The following is a 27,813-nucleotide window of genomic DNA, read 5'->3' as shown; positions in this document are numbered from 1 at the left end:
CTGCATCTTGTTGTTCGGGGGACGTTGAAGGCACCAGCAGCTTCAAAAACATGTCTGCTGCTATGTCAAGGCATTTTTGCAGTTGTTCTTTTAACCTGACGTAATTGTCTGTTGGAAAGAGTCCTCAATTTTCCCTTATCAGCACGCACACGTGTGTGCTGTGAATCAGCTACATACTTCTTGATTGTGCTATGATCACGATGAAGTGTCTTGGCAATGTTGATTGTAGTCATTCCTTGACCTAAATATTCCACAATTTGTTGCTTTTCAGCAGCTGACACATCTTTTTTCTTTCCCATTTTGGCAGAAAATGTAGGCTGCTTAATAATGTGGGATAGCCTTCTTAAGTAGTCTTGCCTTTAATTGGACACACCTGCCAAACTAATTAGCACAGGCGTCTGCAATTGCTTTCAGTGATATAAAGAGCCCTGACACACATCGCCATCAATGAGTTTAACTGACAAACAAAAAAATTCTTACCTTATCACTCCTAAACACTTTTGCATAATAATGTGGAACACAGTGTATGTAGGACTTGCAGGACTTTTCTCTCCATATTTTTCTAGCGGATTTGGGGACAGAATCCCCAAACGGAAACCAAGTGCTGGTGTGAACCCAGCCTTAGTTAAAGCTGTTTTTATTTATGATGAAATTGCTGACTGCACGCACCACTATTTTCCGTAAAGCTAGCCAGAGAATAGATGAATTTTGTGCTGGCAATATTGATATATTCTTTTTTTTTTTTTTTTTTTTAAATGTAGATTGTGAGCCCCACATAGAGCTCACAATGTACATTTTTCCCTATCAGTATGTCTTTGGAATATGGGATGGAAATCCATGCAAACACGGGGAGAACATACAAACTCCTTGCAGATGGTTTTTTGCCCTTGGCAGGATTCGAACCAAGAATTCCAGTGCTGCAAGGCTGCAGTGATAACCACTGAGCCACCGTGTGGCCCCTATTGATATCATATTCTACCTTCACCAATCATATTCTGTAAATAAAACATGTTACTAGTTATAATGAGACATTACTTAGTGATCTGTAAATTAGATACTTACATATTCAGTCAATGACACCACATCAATCCTTCAGAATTTTTTTTTATTAAAGCTGCTTACACCAGAAGGCTGATTTTACTTGTAAACACAATGATATTCCATATTTAAGTTATGTCTAGTTATTTTCTTGTTATATAAAGCTAATCTAAAATGATCCACTCTATTCACACCATCTCATCTCCTGACTTGGGCATTTTTTCCCCAGGTTGTTTCTCACATAACCAATAAAGGCACCAGTATAGTAAACAGGAACGCTTTACAGTAAAAGGTTTTCTACCCAATTTATATTAAGTCCCATGTGGAATCCATAACATTTATGATGTGCCTGCTATACGTAGATTTATGTTAGTACTGAAATGTAAATATTCCTGTAAAGCCAGCATTTAGAAAAGAAGCATCCCATAGCACATTGTGGTGAGGCACACACAACAGTTGCTTTCCATGTCTTCTATGTATACACAGAGATGACATTCAGAAGAACTGAAGTCCTATGACAGATCCTTGAATTCCTATGACAGATCCCATACAAAAAAAGTTTAATAGAAGTTACTTTGAGTGAAGGTTGTGCTTGAACAGACACCAAGACACTGCAGTAGAGATGTATAATACTACCCTGGTTTTAATGGAGAATAGCGTTGCCCTCTCAGCCTTACCAGTTCCTGACATAATGGGAAAAATTCATCATCCCCTTTATGCCAGATAATTTATATTAGGATGAAGCGCACGTTTGGGGTAAAGCGCTTTCTTGCACCATATGTGCGCCTCAAGCCCCAATCCTTGCCTGTCACATTGTGCGAATGTGGGTGGTACAAGGATCAGGGCAGGACAAGATGTCTGATTTCTGGCATGAGTTACAATAGAAATCTATGCCACTTTCTAACTGGCATAGATTTCCATCATGGCACAGGGACAGCAGACAGATTTATAAAGGGGCCGCAGCCTCTTCATAAATCTCCCTTTCCCTGCACCATTTGGGCATTTGTTAAGACTGGTGTATGATATACCAATATTAATAAATTGAACCAAATATGTTTTATCATAAGCTGTCAGGACTATGGCTGTGTTCACACAGAATTTTTTGGTCAGGAATTTGGTCAGGAAACTGACTCAAATTACTCCTCCGAAAAACGCCTCACCATACAGTTCTATGGTGAGGCGTTATTAGGAGGAGGAATTTGAGTCAGTTTCCTGGCCAAATTCCTGACCAAAAAACTCTGTGATAACACTGTTTAAACCTATTTTACACATAAGTATCAGGAATGATCTTATACTGCTTTGCATAGGTGTAACAGAACAAAGTGGTTCTCAAGGCTGCAGGTAATAGACATGTATATATTTATAATTCTTTGTGTACTGTATGTCCTTAATCTATGGTGTCAAATAATGACAGTAAATAGTTTTGTGAATATTACTGAAGGCACAAACATTCAGCATGTTCAGTGAAGATGAAACAGATGAAGATACCAGGCAATAAGTTGAGGCTTTGCTGGATTCTGTAGTATTTGTATGGCATCATCAGGCACAGTTTGGTTGGAAATATACATAGTTGCACTAGGGATTGGTTGGTTTTTGCTGCATTGACAGAAAGTAACTGATATAGGATGTCAGAAGATCGTCCATCTTATAGCCCTGTAGAATAAAAAAAAGAAATATTAATACAGAATACAACACTTCACCTCAATATATCCATTATGTGTCCAGTTATATGGTATAAGCAAGAAGGCTCTTTTTAATATTCTTTTGTAAAGATAATTCTATATTATATGCAATTAATACATTTGGTAGTTCTTTACTCTAGTGTCTCCATGAGAAAAGATCATTACAAATGTTTGTCATTGTCATTAGCTTTATCGTTTCCAGCATCTTTTTGGTTTTTATATCCTTAAATGTGCTAAAGTAGCAAACGATAGTTCTATTACTTGTTACTTCTGTAGATTACTAATAGATGAGTACATTTGCCACATAACAAGCTACACATAACACTATTTTTAATGTAAGGTTTCTGATTCAATGCTGTAACACAACCCACAACCCATAAAGCCTCAACTCTCCAAAATATTCTTCTGATGATTTCATATTGAAAAACATTTGCATAAAATAAAATAAAATAAGTATAATTGGAACATATATAAAATTAGGTGGTATGAGTAACTATGTGTACTGAAGATTTGGGTTCTAGGATGACGTTTCATCCAGATGGCAATAACAAGGTACACAAAAGTTAAAGATGTATCACATACCAATGAAGTCTCACATAGGATCTTGTTATCTCGTACCAGATTACCAGTTGTCATCTGAAAATATGTATTTCCACTGTTCCAGCGAGAGATTTTATTTAATGGGTGGTTAACAAGAAATTCCTATATGTACAGAAGAATACAAAATAACTATAACTACAGATGTAGCAAAGTTTAACTTGTATTTTATAACTTGCCACAACATGATAACTCAAAAGAAAGGGAAAAAGCCATTTACCCTGAATATTATATAAAGCGTTAGCCACAACAAAATGGCATATGACTAGCACATAGAAGGACTTGAAATTAACTTAAGACTAATGCCCCACAGGCTGAAAACATTGCGCTAAAGCGCTGCAGGAGCAACCGTGTATCCTGTGCTGGATAAATAACCTTAGAGTTTTATAGTATGGATTGTTATGGACACATCAATACCAAATATGGCTAATTTTTATTATTATTTTTCTATAAAAAATATATTGGAAAAAGAGCAATGTATTTATTTTATTTCTTACTTCATAATTTACAATTTTTTTTGCATTTACACTTCGTCCCATACTGGGACTTGAACACTAGTTGGCACATCCAGAAGGCAATAAAGGATAATAAAGGATAATCAGGCTCTGTCCTGAGATCCCTCCTATTCTCCATCTACACCTTTGGCCAAATCATAGAATCTCATCGTTTTCAATAACACTGTTATGCTGACGACACTCTGGTAATATCTGGGCCAGAGAGATATATCTCTCTGTTATTCAGAGTTCCATAGTGTCTAGTAGTTAGTCTCTTTCTTCTCCTACCAATTTCTCAAACTCAGTGTGAAGAAAACGGATTGCATCATCCTCCTGCACAGCAAACAGCTTCTCTATCTGACCCATCTATTGAAATGTGCTGTCTTGGGGTATTCTTTGACTCTATCCTATCTTTCAAGCTTCACATCCAAATCCTGAACACCTCCTGCCAACTCAAGAACATTCATCAAATTCTGCCCTTCCTCACCCCTGAAACTACAAAAATGCTAGTCCACACTCTAATAATCTTGTGTTTAGACTACTGTAACACCCTTCTCTATGGCCTCCCAGCAAATGTTCTTGCCCCCTCCAGTCCACCTTAAACTCTGCCACCTGCTTAACCTATTTCTCTCCTAGTTCTTCGTCAGCCTCTACCCTCTGCCAATTCATTCCCTGGCTACCCATCAACCTGTCCCCTCCATACATTTCTCTCCTAATCTCGAGCTACCTATCTACACGTAATCTATGATTCTCTGAAGATCTCCTACTCAGCTCTGCTCTTATCCATTCTTCACAGAACTGTTTCTAAGACTTCTCCCACACATCCTTTATATTCTGGAGTTCACTGCCACAACAAATAAGACTGTTCCCCACAATCACAAGCTGCAAGAGGACCCTATAGACTCATCTCTTCAGGAAAACTGACAACATTCAATAACCATGCTCCCATCACATTACCATCTGAACAGTTTTTAGCCTCACCTACTGTCTCTAGCCCTGTTTCTTCATACACTTTTAGCCATTAATAATAATAATAATAATTATTATTATTATTATTAATCATCATCATCACCATTATCATCATCATATGACTCTGGTCTGATTTTAACCCCTTCCCGACATTCGCCGTAATAGTACGGCGCTGCAAGGAAGGGCTTCCCGCAAACCGCCGTACTATTACTGCGGATGCATGGTGCGCACACAGAAACTGTGTGCGCACCATGCACAGCGGGTGTCAGCCGTAATACACGGCTGACAATTCCCTGTAACACCCGCGGTCGGAACCGGGTCCGATCGCGGGTGTTAACCCCTGATATGCCGGCGATCAACATGACCGCCGGCACCTCCGGGGTTACAGTGTAGTATGGTGCCGATCGGCACCCCCCGCGCCGGTTTCGGGGGGTGCCGGTGTTCGTAGGGGGCAGCCCGGGGTCTGATCAGTGACCCCGGGTCTGCCCCATCACTTACCCCGTCCTCGCTCCTGGCTGATCCTGCCGTAAATGAAGCTGTCAGCCTGTGCGTCTACACAGGCTGACAGCTTCCTATACACTGCAATACACGTGTAACACGTGTATTGCAGCGTATCTCTATTGAAGCAGTGATCAGCCGATCACTGCTTCAATCCCCCATGGGGACAGAAAAAAAAAGTTAGAAAAAAGTAAAAATAAAAAAGTTTAAATAAGTTTAAAATAAATTATAAATAAATAAAGCCCCAAAAATCCCATTTTCCCCATATAAAATGTTTTATTATGTAAAATAAAGAAAAATAGAAAAAAACATTACATATTTGGTATCGCCGCGTCCGTAATAACCTGAACAATAAAATTAAAACATTATTTAACCCGAACGGCGTAAAAAAAAAATGTAGAAAACCGCACAAAATAATGATTATTCACCACCTTTCCCTTACAAAATGCTCAATAAAAAGTAATCAAATGGTCAGATGAAAACCAAAATGGTACCAATAAAAAGAAGAGGTGTTCCTGCAAAAAATAAGCCCTCAACCAGCTCTGTCTAGCGAAAAATAAAAACGTTATGCCTTTCAGAAGATGGCGATGCAAAAATAATGATTTTTTTCCCTAAATTGAATTTTATTCTGCACAAATAGCAAAGCATTAAAAAATCATATAAATGAGGTATCGCCGTAACCGTACCGACCCGCAGAATAAAGGTAACATGTTACTTATGCTGTACGCTGCGCGGGAAAAAAAATAAATGCTAAAAAGCAATCCCAGAATTGATGTTTCCTTTTACATCCCACCCAGAAAGAGTTAATAAAATGTAGTCAATAAGTTACAGGCCCCAAAATGGCGGCATTGAAAATCACATCTAATACCGCAAACACCAAGCCCTCATATGGCCACATTGCCAGAAAATAAAAATAAAAATCTAGCTTGTACAATGTGAAGACAAAAACACTAAAAGTCGCCAAATCATTAGGACATAAGTAGCTGCGACTAGAAGGAAATGTGTAAGCGGTGCGAGCGTTTTCAGGGGACCCCCCATATTTAGAGCTTATGAGGGATAATACACCAGCGCTGATCCCCCCGAATGCCCCTCTTCCCCGTCCATGTCATAGGAGCTAGTGGGAAAATAAAATAGGATTTGGTGTACCCAATTTACTCCACACAGCTTACATATTCACTTCGGGGTTACTAATGCTCACTACATCACTTGATAAATTCTTTGAGGGGTGCGGTTTTCAAAATGGGGTCATTTTCTAGAGGTTTCCACTGTTTTGACACCTCAAGGGCTTTGTAAATGCGACATGGTTCCTGAAACTGATCGCAGCCAGATCTGCCCTCTAAAAGCTCTTTGGCACGCCTTCCCTCCTGCGTCTCACTGTGCGTCCATATATTAGTTTACACCCACAAGTGGGGTACTATGGTAGTCGGGAGAACTTGCCTAACAAATTGTGGGATGCGTTTTCTCCTTTAACCCCTTGTGAATGTGCAAATTCTAGGGCTAAACGAAAATATTAGTAAAATAAATTCAAATTTGAAAATTTCACCTCCATTTTGTATTAATTCCTGTTAAGCACTTATAGGGTTAAACTACTAGATATATGTTGTTTTGGCTTATTTAAGGGGTGCAGTTTTGAAAATGGGGTGATTTATGGGGGGCTTTAATACAAGGGTCTTCCAAAACCCCTTCATAACTGGATTAGGCCCTTTAAAAAATGGGTTTTGGAAATTTCTTGAAAATTTTGAATATTGTTGTTTCACTTGTAAATCTTATCATGTCCGTAAAAATTAAAAGGGCGCCTAAAGTTTGATGCCGACATAAAGCAGAGATCTGGAACATGAGATTTATGATATAATTTTGGCGGTCTGACTATCTGTATGTAATGTACATCATTTCAAACTTTATAAAATGCATATTTTTCAAAATTTCCACCAAATTTCACATTTTTTCATAATTAAACACAAAACATATCAACCAAAATTTACCACTAACATGAAGTACAATGTGTTACGAAAAAACAATCTTAAAATCACTTTGGTAAGTTAAAGCGTTCCAAAGTTATTGCCATATAAAGTGACACATGTCAGTTTTGAAAAATCGAGCTTGGTCAGGAAGTCAAAAAGTGCCATCGGCGGGAAGGGGTTAACCACTGCAGTAAACAGTAGGAATGGCAGCAAATGCTGGATCAAATGTTTGCTATGTGCCAGGTGACTAAATGTCTAAAAGGACAGACAGGCATGTAAATACTGACAATTTGTGATGGTTAGACATGTGATATATTTTTGGATGCTGGTCGGCTGAAAATACCAGTGTTTGACATGATTGACCAAAATCAGCCATTCAGGCAATTTGTACAGACTTGCTCCATGCTTTTTTCAACTAAACTATCCCTTTGGTTGGAAGGTTTCATTGAAAACATGGATAGGAGGATTGTCTGTGTGAACGATCCCACCATCCCAAACTGTTGCATGATGGGTGTCAGATAAGCTAATGTTTATGGTCAGCCTTAGAGTATCCTGGAAATATTAGTCTAATGTCAAGAGGTGATAGTGTGAGGGTAAACAATACCTATTCTTATATATTCTTTATACTGCTTAAGAAATTATATTTTTCTATGAAGTTGTTAATGCCTTATATAACCTAAGATGGCGCCTGTATCCGGGACCGCGCCCTGCCATGAGTACAAAGAACATCCTGAGGTTATCATGAGGAGGCCTCATGAGGTGAACATGAGCTCATCATGCACTCCAAGGACCAATCCGTGACTGACAGCGCACCCGGAAGCAAGACCTATATGCTTAAGACTGCCTACTGACTTGCCTTTTCCTTTTTGTATAAAAACTAATACTTCCTTAATAAAGCTCAGTGCTGTGTGAACACCCTCAGCGTTAGTATTGCATGAACTGAGATTGAAACTGAACTTTGTGTCAGAGTCTTTCTTAGCGAGCGCGCACATGCTTAAACAATTTGGAGCAGGTGACTGACCACTAGAAGTGACCCCTACATTGGCGGAAGTCACGACCCCGTCAATCGTATTTCTTGTTTTAGGTCCTTAACTGTAGTATTCTTAATTTCCTGAAAAGCCAACACATCTCACCTTAGTCTTGGGATGAAATAAGGATACTCCATGCTTGTTTATTGCAATAAGTACAATATCAGGCAATGTTGGATCAGAAGATTGCTGAAAGGTGAAATTGTATGATTAAAGTTACATACAAAACAAGCACTCCACAACATTGTTTAGTACAAAAGGGGGATTAGCAAGAAAAAACTTTGCTCTCATTACAGGAGATGCATTAAATATGTACAATACATACATAATGAAATCTAGAACATAATATACCATATACAGTACCATAATATACTATATATTCGTCAATACAAAAAGAAAACAGTCCCAGCCTCATATTACCATATTGCAAAATTATGTGTTAACTCACTGTGTCCCAGGAAAACCGGTGGGGATGTTGAAATACCAGTGGATATAATTGCATGCTTGGATAGTCTTGACTGGTACAGACTTAATGTTGAAAGAGGAAGGAAAGCAGGCATCCAGCACAGCGTCCACTTGGTTAAAAGTTAAAACCTTATACTTTATTCAGAGTCATGCTCCGCTATTAAAAAGAGTCATGGCTGACTAAGAGGACATGTCCTCGAAATACGTAGGCTAATGCCGTACCCGTACCTACACTTTGGAAGTTTATCTCTGTACATGATATTTTAATAGCGGAGCATGACTCTGAATAAAGTATAAGGTTTTAACTTTTAACCAAATGGACGCTGTGCTGGATGCCGGCTTTCCTTCCTCTTTCATACTATGCATTCATTTGAGTATGTTTTATATTAACCTGAACCTTAACAAAAACTATATTTATACTATACACTTTCCATTTTTTGCAGTATAGAAAAGTACATTTTGACATCTGCTTTTTAGCATTAGTTTATTTTAAAATAAAAAATAATAATAAAAAAATCCTGAGTGATATAGTACAAACTTATATAATTCTGACATAAACTATCTAATGCAGTTAGGAACGGATGCAGAATGCAATGTTATTTTAATGTACTGTTCTTTATATTGTACCCTTTTTTATATAAAAAAATAATTAATGTTATACAGAACATTGCACTATAATGGATTTTTATAAATAAAGGGAATTTAGTATTGAAAACCCTGCACGGATCACATGATGCCCAGGCTACGTGGTGTGCTTAAATAAGCAGTGTCCTGCCGTAATAGTTTAGAAGCCAACGCTATGGAAATCTTGCTATGGAATTATGGCCCTAAATGCTTTAATACAATCATTTAGAAAAAGCATTATGGAGCCTTCATTAGTATAACACTGGAGATACACTTGAAGGAAAATCATTTTCCCTTTAGGGTCCATTCACACAGAGGAACATGGTGAGGAATTTGGTGTGGAATTTCAGTGCTAAAAAACCCCTCTTCCATTGACTTCAATGGGTTCCTTTTTTGCTAGCCTCCCATTGAAGTCAATGGGAGGCTTTTTTTTCAGGGCTGAAATTCCACACCAAATTCCTCACCATTTTCCTCCGTGTGAATGCAACCTTATGGTTTTTAAGAATCCAAGGGTATGAATTGCATTTCTCAAGTCTCTGTTTGAAACCACTTTTAGTGTTGGCAGAAGAACTGCCTGAACTTTTGTTTGATCAAATACTTTTTATTAAAGTTTTTCAATTTTTAACATACAAAGAAAAATGACTTACAAAAGAAAATCCCCCACCTCACCATTTCGCATAGTAGTGCATCCCAAGCAAGTATTCTCATGAGAAGTCCAAAGTAACTCTGTGTGCTCAGTGCCTTGTATTTCACAGACTTATGTACATTCTACTCACCTTGACCTCAAAAAACGCAGAGCCAAATGTTGGCCATCTACTAATGTGCTTCAGAAATGCAATCTTAGCTTCATCCACCGTTTTCTTCTCATGCTTATTATAAGCAGCGATTATGTTCTAGAAACAAAATAATACATGTCCATCAATGTGTCACATCCCTAACACAGATCCTTAATACTTGAAATAAAATTGGTCCCTTGAAAATAGGAAGTGTGTAGCCTTCTGCTTGTTACTCAAAGCACTTCTTTCTACGCTTCTTCATTTTGCATCATTTCACAGTTTATATCTACATAAAATATTAAAGGGGGCTCTATCACTGGGAAAAGTCATTTTTAACTAATCGCATCCTTGCATAGCCTTTAGAAAGTCTATTCCACACCTACCTTCAGTATGTAGATTGCCTCACTGGTTTCTGAATAAGTCCGTTTTTATTCATATGCTAATTAGACTGTTGCACGATACATCGTGCACACCTTTCCTGTTGTTTCCTATGGGAGGCTGCTGCTGCTGATGATGACTCAGCTTCCTGTTTGCCTCACACACATAGGAGATAATAGGAGAGACAAGTGCTGCTGGGAACTTCCTGTGCTGGCTGGAAGCTCATTAGCATATGAATAAAAACGGACTTATTCAGAAACCACTGAGGCAATCTACATACTAAAGGTAGGTGTGGAGTAGCATTTCTAAAGGCTATGCAAGCATGTGTTTAGATAAAAATGACTTTTCCCAGTGATAGAGCCCCTTTAAATATCCATATACGCAGAGTAAAAGTAGAAATAATCTATGTCTAGGCAATATATAAGGACTTACTTCTTATATGCTCAATGTCAGGCACTTATGCCCCTGGCTACTAGTGCGCCACATGCTGTTTTCCCACCTCACGTCACACACTTGACAGGTCCTGAAGTTTAAGGTTATGACAGTAATGGCAGATCTCTGGGAATAATGGGTCAGCACTGGTTTAGCACCGCATTATCTACACTCTTTTCCCTGTACATCACTACCTGAATAGCCTGATGGCTAGGAGGACTGCTGTGCAAGGAAAACTTAGGAGGAGGCTAAGTAAGCCTCCCTTAATCTCAGTATTGGTCAGAGTCAGAGGCCAGAGGTTAGACTCTCACCAATCATAAAGTAATGAAATCTCCTAGCAATTAGCCATTGCTTTTTTTAAGGAATGAAGTGAGGTTTACCATCCTTGGCTTAATGTGCACAACACATGTGTGCCATTTGCAACGGGAATCACCTTAGGTAATTTTACCAGCTAATTCTGAAACATCCAACTTCGACCTGGATATGTTTAGTAAGCTAAACCCCTACATGAATAAATACCATTGATTTAGCAGTCCCAAACCTAGTAACAGGTTCCCTTTTATCTGTATAAACCTCATTTACAAATTTCTATGTGCATTCTCTGCTAATATAAAACTGAAAAAGTGTTTTTATCACCCACCTTCTTCCATTCTTCCTGTGTACTCATACGCAGTAGGTACTCTGGAACCAAATCTCGCAGGTTTTTACTAAGGTTTGCAAGTTGTGAGCGGTCATTATTGTACTGTATTTTGTATATCAGTCCAGCTAGGTTCACAGCATCCTCTACAGTACATTTGTGGTAACCACGCATATATTTTGGTAACTCCTGAATAGTATATTAAGTATAATAAAGGAGAATTAATGTTGCACCTTTACATTCTCCATAGGTAAACTAACAATATATTGTAGTGCAAATGTCACTCACCTGATGATAGTGAAATATAGTATCAGCCTTAATATCCTTCCCTGGCTGAACAGATACCCACAGCTTTCGCATGAAGTACAACTGGAAACTGGCAAAAGTCGGCGCTCCTGCATATTAGGATCATATTATTAAATGAAGTATATAAATGTATAGAAGAGAGAAGGAAGTATTCTATGAGCAGGTCAGACACGTCACACACAATGTACCTGCAGTAGGACGGCTCTTTCGGATATAGTCATTCAGTTGCCTCAGTGCATCGTAGAAATAATCCTGTTCGTTTAGGCTTATAACCTGTAGCAAAATCATCACTCAATATATATGTTTTTTTTTTTTTTTTAAGGTCACTGGACGATGGAATGGACAAGTTATACACATCAGATTTTCCATCTGTCACTACTGACTTCATGGCTAAATTAAAACATTTTAGACTTACCTTGTCTCCTATTTTTAAAAAGATGCTGAAACCATCCCAGGCACTGAGCTGCAGTTTGTTAGCGATATTCTGGCACACTTCTCTCACCTTAGTGTTTGTCCCAACTTCAAAGGCCTATGGAAATGTGAGACATAACTTACTGCTACTGATATTGCTAGAATTTCCTGGGTCCTTTTTCTCTGATGCAATGTCTCTATGTAACAACCTTTATAAAGAACTGTAAAATGACATCGCATACTTACATTAATTTCAACCAATAGCTATTTTCTAGACTCACCCTTGTGCCTGTCAGACCCCCGCTGATCTGATACTACTGACCTTTCCTGAGGCTATATAACCAGTATCAAGAGCGGCCCCCAGCCCAGGACACCCCTTTACAAGGCAGTGGTAGTCCTTATGAATATAAAATGAATTTCAATAATATGCATCTGAATTAAAACTAATCTAAGGTGAGATTTTTCCTTAAATCTGATAAGTCAATTATGAGACATGACAGTCCCTGAAAAGAGTCATAATCCTATAAAGAGTTCCATTAACAATAAAAGTTGGATACCCCATAGCACATGTCTACAGCAGGATTGCACTCATACCTCTTCTGTGTCATTTGGAAAGTACACTTTGTGGTAGATCTTGGTGCTCATTTGTTGTATAGCTTCAACTTCTACCAGGTGAGGGGGTTGTTTTCTTGGACCAGTTCTTTGTATTATGATAAAAATATTGTGAATAACATAGTTAGAAAATTATATATGTATTCTTTAGATTACAAAATTTACTTTTATGAGAAAGTAAATGAGGAAAGAATTAGCAGATATAGAAGTACACCATTACTGTAGTTTACAGAGTTTAGTATACAAGACAATGGAACAATGTCAACAATGTACAGTGTTTCTAAATGTCCACAATTCACATTTTGATCGTCCCTTCATTTAATAATTATAATTATTCAGTATTTTCCAGTGTAATAGGATAAATGAATGATGTTATTACTGTAACACTCTTTGGATCCTCCTTCTGCATTCCTTGGATAGTGGTTCCCTTTGGCGGCTCTCAATAAATTTCTGAACATGAACCAACAAACTTTTGCTTGGTGGAAAGAGCCCGGAGCATAGCCAAAGTAGTTGCCATCCACTGCTTAAACTATAACTGGAAGAAGAAACACAATCTCATCTTCTTAAAGTGAAGTAGAATATAGTAAACTGTACATGCTAGATATAAAAATAAAAGAGGATTCAGATTTTTTCCAGCTAGTCTCTGGTATATATGAACTTCTATAAAGCTTTACCGCAAAATCCAGATGTTTTACTAAAATAAAACTAAAGTAATATTAAATTATTGACTGTACATATTGTTGAATAGGTGTACAGTATAGCAATATATTCAGCTAGACACACATACTATATCAAAAATTACAATTCCACAGTAAGATTTACCTGTTGCTATTTGCTGTCATTTGCTTCAAGATCTGGCAGTAGATTTCATCTCTGAGAGTTTCCTCACGTACCGGGCCAGAGAATATCTGATCTGTCAGTTCTGCTGGGGAGTGAGACTGTTTTGATGGATAGTCTCCCATGTATTTCATAATGGGTAAGTAATGTTAAGATGAAATATTATATTGTAATTGTAGAAGTTGTTTATTGTTATCTCACTCAATTTTCTGTTCACTACATACAATCTGTTTTCATACAGCGTTTTAGAGTATAAGAGTAATAGTACTCCTGATAATACCCTTTAGGTATAGAGCAGCATTTCTCTTTCATTACATACAAGTTGTGTGATCATATCAGAACACTGACTGGCACTGGTTTTGTTCCTTTTACATGGAGCAATTATTGGGACTATATGTGCCCCTACAATTGTCAGTGTAATGATTTGAGAACGGTCGACCACAAATCCCTGTATACACAAGGACAACAGAGCATATTTTGATGTCTAAACGATACAATCAGCCAACAAAGAGCTGATCAGGACCACATTTACATGACCCTCTAATAGGAATAACTGACTTGACAATTGTCCCATGTCATACAGCCCTAAACCGGTTTTCTGGCAGAATAAATTGCTTAGCAAATAGACAGAATGGGATACAAAATAAAATAAGCATTACTTACCTCAACAATCCTCTGCCATTTTTGTTTTGACGTGTTGTTACTTGGTCCATGTTACTTTCTACCTTATAGACCCATCTTGACACACAATAAATAGCTGGAAGTGCTGCTTGACCAATCACTGAATGAGACAGATGACTGCTGCAAACACTCATTGACTAAACAGGCATTTTGCTATTTACTGTGTATGAAGACAGGTCTAGGAAGCAGAGAGCAGCCTCAGAAGTGGAGAATCAGTGAGATAAGCATTACCTAACTGATGATTTTTAACCCATTCTGCACATTTGCTAAACATTTCCCACTGGAAAACTCCTTAACCCCTTCCTGTCAGAGGTATTTTTAAAATTTTGGTTTTGACTCCATCCCCCTTCCAAACCCCATAACTTTTTTATTTTTCCGCTCTCAGAGCCATATAAGGTCTTAATGTTTCCTGGACAAATTTTCATTCATGATGGTACCATTTATTATTCTGTACAATGTACTAGAAAGCAGGAAAAAAATTCAGAATGGGATGGAATTGAAGAAAAATTGCATTTATGCAACTTTCTTACAGGCTTCAATTTTATGGCGTTCACTCTTCATCCAAAATGACATGTCATCTGTATTCTGTGTTTCGGGACGATTCCAATACCAAATTTATAAGGTTTTATTTACATGTTAACCCCTTAATAAAAATCTAAAAATTTGCAAAAAAAACCCCCATTTTTCTAAAAGTTGCCATATTCTGACATCCTTAACTTTTTATACTTCCATGTATATACCTCTTAGTTATACCATTTTGGGGAATTGCTATTGCTTTGATCACTTTTTATATAAATTTTTTTATCAGAGGTGAAAAAGCGGCAGTTTTGCACTTTTGATTTTTTTTTTTTTTTTTTTACCTGCTACAGCGTTTACTGTATGTGATAAATATTTTTAAAGACTTGTAGATCAGGCATTATCGGACACAGGGATACCTAATGTGTAAGTGTTTCACAGTATTTAAGTACTTTTATATGTGTTCTAGGGAAAGGAGAGTTATTTGAATTTTTACTATTTTTTAGAATATATAATTTTTTAAAACTTATTTTTATTTTTTTGCATTTATTAGACCCCCTAGGTGTCTTGAACTCCAGGGGGTCTGACCACTAATGCAGTCCATTACAATGCTAATGCATTGCAAAATATCAGCACTTCTATTGCAGGCTGCTCAAAACAGCCTGCAATAGAATTAAATGAAAAAAAAAAATAAAAAATTTGATAGTCTTCAGTAGTTGATACCTTTTTAATGGCTAACTAATAATGATGACAGTTAGCCATTAAAAAGGTATCAACTACTGAAGACTATCAAGGTTTTTTGTTTTTTTTTGTTTTTTTTTTATATTCCCTACCCACTGGCTAACATGGTACGAGAACAAACATTTTCCTTATAGAATTAAACGGAAGACTAGCCTGGGAGACTTTAATAGCCTTCCCTGGAAAATGACGGTGTCTGTGTGCCGCTGGCAAACTGGTGCTTCAGTCAGCTTTGACTGAGGCGCCGGGGAAGGTTAATATCATTGATCAGTGTGGGCACTGATTGCGGGCATTAGCGCCGGGTATCTGCTGTAGAAACCCAGCAACTATGGTGGCCACTCAGCTTCCACTTTGTCACATTTCGTCTGCCGTGAAGCCTTAGCAGTAGAAACTAAAGCCTCTTTTCAGCTAATTTGCATAAGAATAAAATTCTGATCATCATGAAAATGGATCTACAATGAAGAATAATAAAGTAGAAAAATGTAGAAAAATTAGGAAGGGCACTCACCCACATCCAGGCTCATCTTCATAAAATACTCTTTTATTAAGGTAACAATATAGTTTAAAAACAAGTAGTGCAGGGAGGGAATAAAGCATATAGGCAAGTAGGCCTACTTGCCTATATGCTTTATTCCCTCCCTGCACTACTTGTTTTTAAACTATATTGTTACCTTAATAAAAGAGTATTTTATGAAGATGAGCCTGGATGTGGGTGAGTGCCCTTCCTAATTTTTCTACATTTTTCTACTTTGCTCACATTGCTTTTTTTGGTCGTTGAGCACCCCCACGGCGCTCTATACATAGAGTTGTGATCCTCATGTTTACCTTCTATTTATTGGGACTTTAATTGATGTTTTCCTCAGTGCCATCCTATATTTTTCTTTTTTTTTTTGAAGAATAATAAAGACATCTTTGAAAAGTGTGGAAGCCGCCCTACAAGGTACTGCCATTAGTTTAATACAGATTTTGTTTTTTTGCTTACAAACTCCCTTTAAACCTCAAGAGACATTTTATTTCCCTCCCCTGTGTACTTGTACCACAGACTGAGAACCTTGGGAATAAAGGTTAAAACCAAACATTTTTGCAAGTCTAGGGAAGTCTAAAAGTTTATCTTTTGAAGATAACCCTATGATATGTTAATGGGGCGCATGTAATATTGCATTTCACTTTAAATCATCCTTGTCATATAACGGCTCTTAATAAATAAATAAAGGATATCAACAAAAGCCTGGCAAGCATAATCACGCAGATCAGCCACTTCACAAACCTTTCTAAGCAGGGGCTGTCTTAATGGTTCCCTTGAATAAGCCCAAAGCTGAGCCTTAGCCCGTGATCTTTGTAGAAAGGCCTTGGAAACACTCTCAGGGTCTGGAGGTCTGGGGACAACACCAAACACAACATTATATACGCTATATATTTTAAAAATGTACAAAACAATAAAAGATAATGATGTAAAAGTAACAAATCAGATTTTATTTATAAAAGAGATTTGAAAATTGGAGAATGCTTTCTCATGCTTATACATTAAATGTGTATACCTGAAATACTGCATGGAAAATTCCTCTAATGTGTATGGCTTAACTACTTCCTGTTGAGCAGACTCATCAATTGAAGTACCAACTAATTCTGATTTCCGCTGTTCTGGGGTCATCGCAATCATCCTCTATGGACAAAAAGTAAATGTAGTAGTTAGTAAGAAACAATGAAGGAAGGCGAGAAGATGTGCCTAAGAAACAGCAGGCAAATTAACCAATTTACACCAAAGTGCTTAAAGGTTTAACCTGATTCATAGATCTGTTATGTGATGTTACAAAACTATCTGCTCACCAGTATTTCAGAGCTTGGTTTGGTAAGAGTTGGTACAATATAGATGGTATCCAAAGGCACTGCACCACTGCTTCCTGTTCTTTCATTTTTTGCATAGGCCCAATTCGGTCCGTTCTGAAGTTCTGGACTCTTGTTAAGAAGAAGCAGGTCTCCATTCCGAAAGCTTAACAGCTCTGGCTCATCTAGAATAATAAGTAAAGACCTGTGATTAATTCAGAAAAACATTGAAATTGAACAGCTTACACTAGGTTCACACCTTTGTTCAGGTTTCTGAATCCCCCAGGGGAGACCGGGCGCAGGTGTGAACCTAGCCTGAAAGAGAATGTGTCGCCAAAAAACTACCTTTTTTTTCTATCAAGTTTAGAGAATTTTTAGTTAGGTTTTTAAAAATTTTCCATGTCATTATTTAAAAAAAAATTCTTAATCTTAAAAATCCTGCAGAGACTTCCTGTTTACTGTAGGAGAATTCGTTGCAACAGTCACTCCACTTATCAACACAATGAAGATCACAGCTGTCATCAGTGGCATAACTAGGAATGGCAGGGCACCAACACGAGCAATTGACATGGCCCCTGTTCCCCCCAACCCATCCCCCATAGTGGCCCCTGTACACAGTATTATGCCCCATAGTTCTCCTGTACACAGTATTATGCATCATAGTGGCTCCTGTACTCAGTATTATGCACGATAGTTGGCCCTGCACACAGTATTATGCCCCATAGTGACCCCAGTACACAGTATTATGCACCATAGTGACCCCAGTACACAGTATTATGCCCCACAGTGGCCCCTGCACACAGTATTATGCCCCATAGTGACACCAGTACACAGTATTATGCCCCACAGTGGCCCCTGCACACAGTATTATGCCCCATAGTGACACCAGTACACAGTATTATGCCCCACAGTGGCCCCTGCACACAGTATTATGCCCCATAGTGACACCAGTACACAGTATTATGCCCCACAGTGGCCCCTGCACACAGTATTATGCCCCATTGTGGATCACCCATGAACAATTATTATACTCAGAGGTCTTTACAGAATTTGAGCCAAAGTCAGGCGTGGCTTGAAAATGAATGAAAAATATAAAGGAAGCTACTAGTCTCCTGACTTTGACTCAAAAAAAAATTACAGCAGAATCTGCAACAAACTGCTTTGTTTCCACAACATGGGGCCTTAGCCTTAAGGTTCCACATGCTCTTTAAATGCTTATGTCTGAATTTCTTATACACTGAGCAGCAATTTCCATTAATCCGGCCTATCAATCAGGAACTCTAATACCTGTTAATGTCTTTTCATTTGAGCCCAATGGTTCTGTCAATGACTTCGAGCTGTCTTGCAGGGCTACTGCATACAAGGATCTTGCCTTCAGTCCATCCAAAAAGTGCAGAAGCAGTTTTGCAATTTCTTCACTGTTCTGTGAGGTTAGAACAAATTGTTCTCCTCTAAGTGTATTTAAGACACAGCACTGACCAAATGATTTCTCAGCCCTGTAAAAATAGGATTAGATGTACAGTACATTGTTGTAACATTTTAGCATACTCTATACAGCAAAACCTTAACCAAGAGAATAGACGGAAGATCATTTGATTCCCCTATCTTTAGCTTTACAAGATATGTAACTAATTCAACACTGCACTACAAATGAACCACATACATATGGCCTGTGTAAGAATAAAAATGCATTTTGTGTCTGAAGATGTTTGTCTCAGGCTCAAAATACTGAACAGAATGCTGTATTATTTTATCCTACTCACTACATCATCTTCAGCTGTACGTCCTGCTCTGTCTCAACACTAACTATCACTGACTAAGATGGATTACCGCTATGGTCAGAGAAAAGTTGAGTTGTCATGTCCTGAGTGCATCATGGGACCAAGAACTAGTGGATGGTGAGGAACCCACAAAGCAATAGAACAGTCGTATCACAGGGATAGAAAACCAGGTTGCAATAAAAAAAAAAACAGAAAAAAGAGTGCAGAACTAGTATAAACTTACATAAATGTATAAAATGTGTTATATATATTGCTATGTAAGGGCGGGTTTACACCTGCGGCCGGTCTCTGCTTTCAGGTTTCTGTCTTCTGCTGAGAGAAAATGGACAGGAGATGGAAGCCCTGTGGTCAATTTTCAAACCCATTCACTTGTGTGCGTCTTGTGCCTCTCTGTGGCAAAACGTTTTTTTTTTTTTTTTTTAACCGGACATAATGTTGGACAGAAAATGCTCACGGACGGACACTTTGCAAACCCATTCAAATGGGTTTGAAAACTGTCTGCTGGTTTCCATCTCCTGTCCAGTTTCTCGGGCAGAAGATGGAAACCTGAAAGTGGAGACCGGGCGCAGGTGTGAACCCGCCCTGATATGAGTAGGTTTTCATCTAGACCGTTTGAAATCAGTTTTTGAAAATATCAAATACTGATTATGAACAGAATGGACAAATGCAGATGTGAACCAGGCCTTAGATTGGCTGCACTCAGGGGGCATTCACACGGAGTAAAGTGGCGCTGATTCTAGCAGGATAACTCGCGGCAGAATCAGTGCTGATAAAAAGCCTCCCATTGATTTCAATGGGTACTGCGCAGAAAACGGAATCCATTGAAGTCAATGAGAGTCTTTTTATCAGCACAGATTCTGCCGCGAGTTATCCTGCCAGAATAAGCGCCACTTTACTCCATGTGAATGCACTCTAACCTTCCCTCTGCTTACTCCCCTGCCCCAGACTGCTGCCTGGATGATTAGCCAGATCTCATACAGGTAAGTGTGTCATATACAAAATGCTTTTACCACCAGCAAATGCCATCATGGCTTGTATAGGCTTTCATAGCCTTATCTAATAAAGGGCCAATCCAGTTGGCTCCTAATGCAGCTACATTTGAGCATGCGCTACCCAAACTGCCTGTAATTTTACTGAACCAATGTTTCAACATGATTGATTCTATGGTGATTAAAGTTTGGTTCAATACTAATGCTAAAATGTGGCCACATTAGAACTGTCTATTTTTCACTTAAACAACATATAAAGACTTTACTGAATGTACCTTTTTGTGAGGATACCAGTTAACTCTGGAAAAGAAAGATCCAACAACTTTTTCTCAGTCTCATCCAGGAAACTCACTCCCTTCCAATTTATTGCAACAATGAAGTGGTTTCTGCTGATGCTGGGTCCTGCAGAAGAAGTTCATAAAATTTATAGGCTTTTATACTAATAATTGATAGCCAAACCATTGCAATCTCTCTCTTCATGATAGTGAACCATATCTTTATGACAAGTATCTTGAGATAAGTCTGTCATTACAAAACTTGACGGCAGCAATATCTGAGCTTACCTGCAAATTTGGAGGCTTCAAAGAACTTTGAAAATAATAAAGGCCACTGTTGACGGGAGTAATCTACTACTGTTTCCTTTACTTGTAGTGCAGACATTTTCTCTGTTATATACTGAGCCTAGAGGAAAGAAATATCAGTCCACTTTAATAATACACTATGTGGGTGACCCTGTACAGTATATCAGTAAATTGTGCGTTTTCTGCCATTCTCTGGATTGCTCCTGGTCTGCTAATTTTTTCTTATGGTATAAACTAAGAGAATGAAGAATTAAATACACATCAGGGTGCTGGGGGAATGAAACATAAGGCACTTGATTTTTAGTCTTATATGAGCACTTATGCTATTGTAGCAAATTTTCAGTGGAAGGGAGCCTTCACATAGAGTTTACGCTCCGCTCATTCTGAACGTAAACTCGTTCAGAGTGAGCGGCGTAAAAACCAGATCCCATTGACTTCAATGTGTGCCGGCATACACGCGTATCACATTGAAACCAATAGGTATAAAAGCCTCCCATTGATTTCAATGGGGAGCGCGTGTATGCTGGCACCCATTCAAGTCAAAGGGAGCTGGTTTTTATGCCACTCACTCTGAACGAGTTTACGTTCAGAATGAGCAGAGCGTAAACTGCATATGAAGGCTCCTGAAAACCCCAAAAGAGAGGCATATATGCATATCAACCATGACATGACCACAAATAAAATAATTCAACTGAAACCACAACTTATTGATATAAATTATCAATCGAAATAAAGTAGTTGTGGCAATAAAATAACTTTAAGGCTAAAGCCTCATGTATAAAAATGTAGAAAAAAAAAAGCTGTGGAAAAAAATGCTGAGGAAATGCATCACTTTTTTTCCAGAGCATTTTTCATTGCATTTTCGCAGAGTTTTCTCTGCGGACTTTATGCCCGAAAACACCAGCGCTTTAGCCTTAGGCTATGGCCCAATGTCATTCACTGTGTGCACAGAATGCGTGTGTATCTAGATAGAAAATAAATTCACTGGAAAAACATCTAGAACAAATAGATAAAATTTAACTTTTATTAAATAATAGACTAAAAGAGTATCAAAAAGGTGTTTCAAAAAGCCGAAAACACCAGTGGATCTATGTTCTCGGTCACACTGTCCACCTGGATGTAACCATGTGTGCCAAACGATCATGAATCTACTATTGTGGTCAGACAGTAATAAAACACTACTGTGTGCGAGGGTCTAGCAACATAATAGGCTACAGCACATTACCTAAATGTATCACTGACTCCCTCAACCATACAGAGCATGCCTAATAGACAAATAGCACGTAATGAACTTGTGCCAAACTCAAGTGTGCTATAAGCCCTCCAGTGCTTGTCTACCCCGAGGTTACTGGCCTAATGCCACGCCAACGGGATCTGGCAAGCCTGAAGGTGCTTAGATGAGTGGCAATAATACGTTAGCTGTTAGTCTAATAGAAGGCATGTAACTAAATAATCTGACCCTTTGGTAGCCCAACGCTGCGTTTCATCACAACTATGAATCATCAGGGGCCAATCAGTTATAGTTCAGCATGGGTTAATACCCAAATCACAAATGTCTGTGACCAGACGTGACCGCACTGATGTCGGCGGTAACGCGCCGCAAACACAACCCACCTTTAAAAGACAGTCTCCTCCCAACCAATGTAACTCCTCCAATCGTTATGCCCGATAGGTGTGTCCTCACTCGCATGCAGAGGCACACTGCAGACTGTCGCACATGCGCACTCCAAGCGAGGACAGACTTTATTACTCGGCCGTGTGCAACATGCCGCGCATGCGCTTCTAAGCATAGAATGGACTTAGCTCTCCGAACACGTAAGAGCATATCTACTGCGAGACCTCACACATGCGCACCGCAGTAAGGAAAGAACTTAGTCCCCCTAAGGAAGGAAGGAAGCACTTTCAGTTTGTCCGGGATCTGCAGGAATTTAAGGAGAAGAAAGCCTATCTTGTTCAACAAAGGGCTGGTGGAAATAAAGGGTCTGAGCCATCATCATCAGAAAGTGAGGTTACAGACTCTGAACTTCAATCTAATAGAGATAGAGTCTCACAGTTTAGATCTGGGAGAGGAGGCTCTAATAAATACAAAAGAGGAGCAACTAGGAAACAATCTAGAGATAGAGCCCCACCATCTACGTCTTTTTTAGACAAAAATCCCCCCATTTCAAATTACCTCCTGAGAGGAAGAAAAGAACTATAGAAATGGGTGTGGGACTCGAATTTCTTGGCACTAATGGCACAGTTTGTGATGAGATACATGATGAACAGTGTTTGGTTCCAGGTGTGGATGTATGTGAAAATGGACAAGAATGGCAAAGAGGTATTACTGACACCAATGAGATTATTAATCTATCATCGCACCAGTTGACGCAACATCAAATATCTTTGTTAAAGAAGGGACTATCATTTGTCCCAACGGTCAGATACGATTCATTCAGGTGGACAAAAGATATCCATCTTTTTGCCAGGAAACTAAAATGGCATAAGTACCATAAGAAACAAGACAAAAATAGATGTGAACAAATGGGCCTAGAACTCTCCGATTTGGAAGGGTTAAGGGCCTTGGAGGAATTGTGGGAGGAGTCAGAACGGGATATAGATAAAGGTCCGTTTTCTACATGTAAGAATGTTAGTAAACATCAACCACCATTGTTGGAATCCACACATATAGATTTATTTCTCAAATTAGTGACAGAAGATCTGAAGTATCTCTCACAGTCACATCACCACTTTTCCAATCTTGACAAAAATGAGATTGATGCTCTGTTGACACTGGAAAGAATGCAGGATATAATATTCAAACCTGCGGATAAAGGAGGGAATACTGTGGTACTAGACAGAGAACAGTATATTCATATGTGCCTTAGGATTTTGAATGATAAAGACTGCTATCGTGTCGTACCTAGGGAAATTCTCAAAGATTACCATCAGGAGCTTACAAATATTGTGCAGAGAGCCTTCGAACAGGAGCTGATTGATAAAACTGAGAAAGCATTCCTAGTTCCAAAACATCCTGTGATGGCGTGTTTCTACACGCTCCCCAAGATACACAAAGGGGTCGATCCCCTAAGGGGAAGACCTATTGTTTCCCAAATAGACAGTCTCACTCAAAATGTGAGTATCTATTTGGACCAAATATTAAGACCATATGTTGAGGGACTCACGTCGTACACGAGAGACACTATGGAGGTGGAGGGTGTTTATTTCGCCAGCTTGGATGTGGAGGCTTTGTACTCCTCTATCCCGCATGATCAGGGGTATAGAGCTATTAGTTATTTTCTGAGATCCAGGAGGGTACAATTGAAGCAACACAGTACGTTTATCCTACAGTTATTATCGTTTGTTCTTGAAAAAAATATTTTCACATTTGAGGGGCGGACCTTCCACCAGCTGAGGGGTACAGCTATGGGGAGCCCTGTGGCCCCCACTTACGGAGGAGGGAGGAAACCGTGGTATTCTCTGAGGAAAATCAACTTTGGATAGGCAGTATCGAGCTTTGGCTCAGATACATCGAGGATGTGTTTATTTTATGGAGGGGCTCGGAGGAGGAGTTTAACTCCTTTGTTGCAGAATTAAACATCAACGACTTAGGACTTAAGTTTACATCTGAGTTTCAACATAGGTCCTTAACCTTCCTGGATCTCAGGATAACTAGGGAAGAGGATGGCAAGATCTCCTCCACAATATATCGAAAAGCAACATGAACAAATAGCTTATTGAATTGGAAAAGCCATCATCCTGTACCCTTGAAAAAGGGAATACCTGTAGGCCAATTTCTCAGGGCTAGGAGAAATTGCTCGAGTAATAGAGAATTCCTACATCAATCTAGGGATCTGGCCAAAAGATTTGAGCAGAAAGGATTCCCGGTGACACGATTAATGGAGCGTTCAGAAAAGCTAAAATGGCAGATCGTAAAACATTACTTGTACCAAAAAATAAATCAAAAAATGATGGCAATTTTCGTATCATAGGCACATATGACAGCCATTATAAAGGTGTTATGAGCACATTGAGGAAACATTGGAGAATTCTCAAATCGGATTCTGACTTGGATGGAGTACTAGGGTCTAGACCTTTGGTAACTTATAGGAGGGGGAAAAACTTAAGGGACAGATTGGTCCACAGTTTCCTACCTCCAGAAGTTGGCAGGGACACTTGGTTAAGCAGGGGACGCACTGTGGGGACCCACAGATGTGGAGGATGCTCTGCCTGCGATTTCATTAATTCTTCCAAAACCTTTGAGAACTATGTTACTAATCAAATGTTCAATTGTCGCGACTTTGCCAATTGCTCCACAATGGGAGTTGTGTATCTCCTAAGTTGCCCATGCCCAATGGGTTATGTGGGGAAAACCATACGGCAATTTAGGAGAAGAATTAGAGATCATGTATGCGATATTTTGAACGAACGTGACACCCCAGTGGCAAGGCATTTTCAAAGGAGCCACAACTCGGATATTAGATCCTTGAAATTTCAGGCCATTGAAGTTGTGAGACCTCATGCTCGTGGTGGAGACTGGGACAATTTTGTCCTTAGAAAAGAGACTCAATGGATCTATAAATTAGACACCCTTCAGCCGAATGGAATAAATGAGACTCTCGATTTTTCGTGTTTCATATAATTCCTTTTATGTGTCTGTTCTATTAATCATTCTGTTTTTGAAATACAGTAGTCAATCTCTGCTCAGCAATATGTCAGTGTCACTGGAATATGAACTGCTTATCAATATGTTGATCTGACCATGGGCTATGGTCAGTGGTTTCCCCATTTTTGTATCTTTCATACAGTCCCCCCATATATTTCCTTGTTCTCCTCCTTAGCGTATTGCAGTTGTCCTCTTGCTACTCGAGGGCGGATTTTTCACCTATGTAATTAATCTCCATATATATCCAATGTATTCGTAGGCAGCATACTTACCTGTTTATCCTTCAATATCCTATTTACGGTCTATGTACCTGATTCCCCTTTCGATCGGGGAACTAAGTCCGTCTTTTGATTACCTGCGCATGCGCGGCATTATATAGATGGCAGGGGGACTAAGTTCTTTCCTTACTGCGGTGCGCATGTGTGAGGTCTCGCAGTAGATATGCTCTTACGTGTTCGGAGAGCTAAGTCCGTTCTCTGCTTAGAAGCGCATGCGCGGCATGTTGCACACGGCCCAGTAATAAAGTCTGTCCTCGCTTGGAGTGCGCATGTGCGACAGTCTGCAGTGTGCCTCTGCATGCGAGTGAGGACACACCTATCGGGCATAACGATTGGAGGAGTTACATTGGTTGGGAGGAGACTGTCTTTTAAAGGTGGGTTGTGTTTGCGGCGCGTTACCGCCGACATCAGTGCGGTCACGTCTGGTCACAGACATTTGTGATTTGGGTATTAACCCATGCTGAACTATAACTGATTGGCCCCTGATGATTCATAGTTGTGATGAAACGCAGCGTTGGGCTACCAAAGGGTCAGATTATTTAGTTACATGCCTTCTATTAGACTAACAGCTAACGTATTATTGCCGCTCATCTAAGCACCTTCAGGCTTGCCAGATCCCGTTGGCGTGGCATTAGGCCAGTAACCTCGGGGTAGACAAGCACTGGAGGGCTTATAGCACACTTGAGTTTGGCACAAGTTCATTACGTGCTATTTGTCTATTAGGCATGCTCTGTATGGTTGAGGGAGTCAGTGATACATTTAGGTAATGTGCTGTAGCCTATTATGTTGCTAGACCCTCGCACACAGTAGTGTTTTATTACTGTCTGACCACAATAGTAGATTCATGATCATTTGGCACACATGGTTACATCCAGGTGGACAGTGTGACCGAGAACATAGATCCACTGGTGTTTTCGGCTTTTTGAAACACCTTTTTGATACTCTTTTAGTCTATTATTTAATAAAAGTTAAATTTTATCTATTTGTTCTAGATGTTTTTCCAGTGAATTTATGGCCCAATGTGGCAGATATGCAGTGTGATTAGTTGCAAAGTTTGCTGTATTTAACAGAAGGGAAATGTATAAGATCCTATATATTTACATAACCTTTTCAAGCCACTCCTGACTTTGTCTCAAAAAAATACAGCAAAATCTGCAACAAAAAACGTTGCATTTCTGCAACGTGGGGTTCTTAGCTTAAATTAATAAAAAAAAAAAAAAAAAACTATACAAACAACACCTTGCTATACTGTGATTAGTCTATTACCGTAGCCTGGTTTTCCTTCAGTAAGTTCGCCCAGTAGGTGTTGGGCTTGGAGGCTAATTGTTTTGCAGGAATGCAGTCTTTTAGGACATTGTGTATGTTTTCATCTTTTAAGACTTCACCGTATTTAATATAGTAGTGCTTGGACATAAGCTCCACTAAGTCACCCTCCTGTAACAGAAAGATTTCCATTTATTATGGCAGGTAGAATTATTCAGAGCTGTTCTATCATTTTATTTTGTATCTAAGTTGCATGAATTTCAGATCTAAGGGTTGGTTCACATTAGCATTTGTCTTCCATATGGAAGGAGTCCGCATGAGGACCCCTCCTGAATGGAATACCAACACATCTGCAAGTGCTGTTGAATGAATGATTCATGCAGGCAGTGCGCTGCAGGCACACAGACCCCATTATAGTCTATTGGGTCCCTGTGCTTAACTGCACAGCGCTTGCAGTTGCGTTGGTATTCCGTTCAGGGGGAGTCCTCATGTGGACTCCTTCCAGATGGAAGCCAAATGCTAATGTGATCCGGGCATAAGGGATACAGAGATACAGATTATAAATATAAACTTAATATAAAGAAAAAATAACATTTACAGTAAACCCTTTAATAAAAAAAAAAGTCTAGTCCAAGAAGGCACTCCCCTTTGACCAGACAGAACAGAGACGCCTGTGGCACTATTCTACCTTGGTTACATTGGTCTCCAACTGCATTGGCTAATGACTGCTATTGTAGTTCTCAGGGTAAACTTTTATAGAGTCTTGAATTAC

General features: G+C 39.1%; 1 protein-coding gene across 2 annotated transcripts in view; it reads right to left on the bottom strand.

The window, feature by feature from the left end:
* Nucleotides 1-2,311: 2,311 nt before the first annotated feature.
* Nucleotides 2,312-27,813, bottom strand: part of MYO7B (myosin VIIB) — a 94,620-nt gene continuing 69,118 nt past the window's right edge. For both annotated transcript variants that reach the window (XM_075268975.1, XM_075268974.1), the window contains exons 31-48: nucleotides 27,045-27,212; nucleotides 20,838-20,955; nucleotides 20,550-20,676; nucleotides 18,792-19,000; nucleotides 17,508-17,689; nucleotides 17,219-17,343; nucleotides 16,899-17,056; nucleotides 13,731-13,884; nucleotides 13,288-13,443; nucleotides 12,891-12,996; nucleotides 12,301-12,414; nucleotides 12,074-12,158; nucleotides 11,868-11,974; nucleotides 11,583-11,768; nucleotides 10,133-10,249; nucleotides 8,373-8,456; nucleotides 3,303-3,422; nucleotides 2,312-2,691 (exon numbers count right to left, since the gene is read on the bottom strand). In XM_075268975.1, coding sequence (XP_075125076.1) covers nucleotides 2,614-2,691; nucleotides 3,303-3,422; nucleotides 8,373-8,456; nucleotides 10,133-10,249; nucleotides 11,583-11,768; nucleotides 11,868-11,974; nucleotides 12,074-12,158; nucleotides 12,301-12,414; nucleotides 12,891-12,996; nucleotides 13,288-13,443; nucleotides 13,731-13,884; nucleotides 16,899-17,056; nucleotides 17,219-17,343; nucleotides 17,508-17,689; nucleotides 18,792-19,000; nucleotides 20,550-20,676; nucleotides 20,838-20,955; nucleotides 27,045-27,212 — 2,394 coding nt within the window. In that variant the 3' untranslated portion in view covers nucleotides 2,312-2,613. The remainder of the gene's footprint in view (nucleotides 2,692-3,302; nucleotides 3,423-8,372; nucleotides 8,457-10,132; nucleotides 10,250-11,582; nucleotides 11,769-11,867; nucleotides 11,975-12,073; nucleotides 12,159-12,300; nucleotides 12,415-12,890; nucleotides 12,997-13,287; nucleotides 13,444-13,730; nucleotides 13,885-16,898; nucleotides 17,057-17,218; nucleotides 17,344-17,507; nucleotides 17,690-18,791; nucleotides 19,001-20,549; nucleotides 20,677-20,837; nucleotides 20,956-27,044; nucleotides 27,213-27,813) is intronic.

The sequence above is a fragment of the Leptodactylus fuscus genome, chromosome 3, assembly GCF_031893055.1.
Source record: "Leptodactylus fuscus isolate aLepFus1 chromosome 3, aLepFus1.hap2, whole genome shotgun sequence".
NCBI lineage: Eukaryota > Metazoa > Chordata > Amphibia > Anura > Leptodactylidae > Leptodactylus > Leptodactylus fuscus.
Note: the sequence above shows the minus strand (reverse complement) of the source record. Positions and strands in the feature narration are given on the sequence as shown.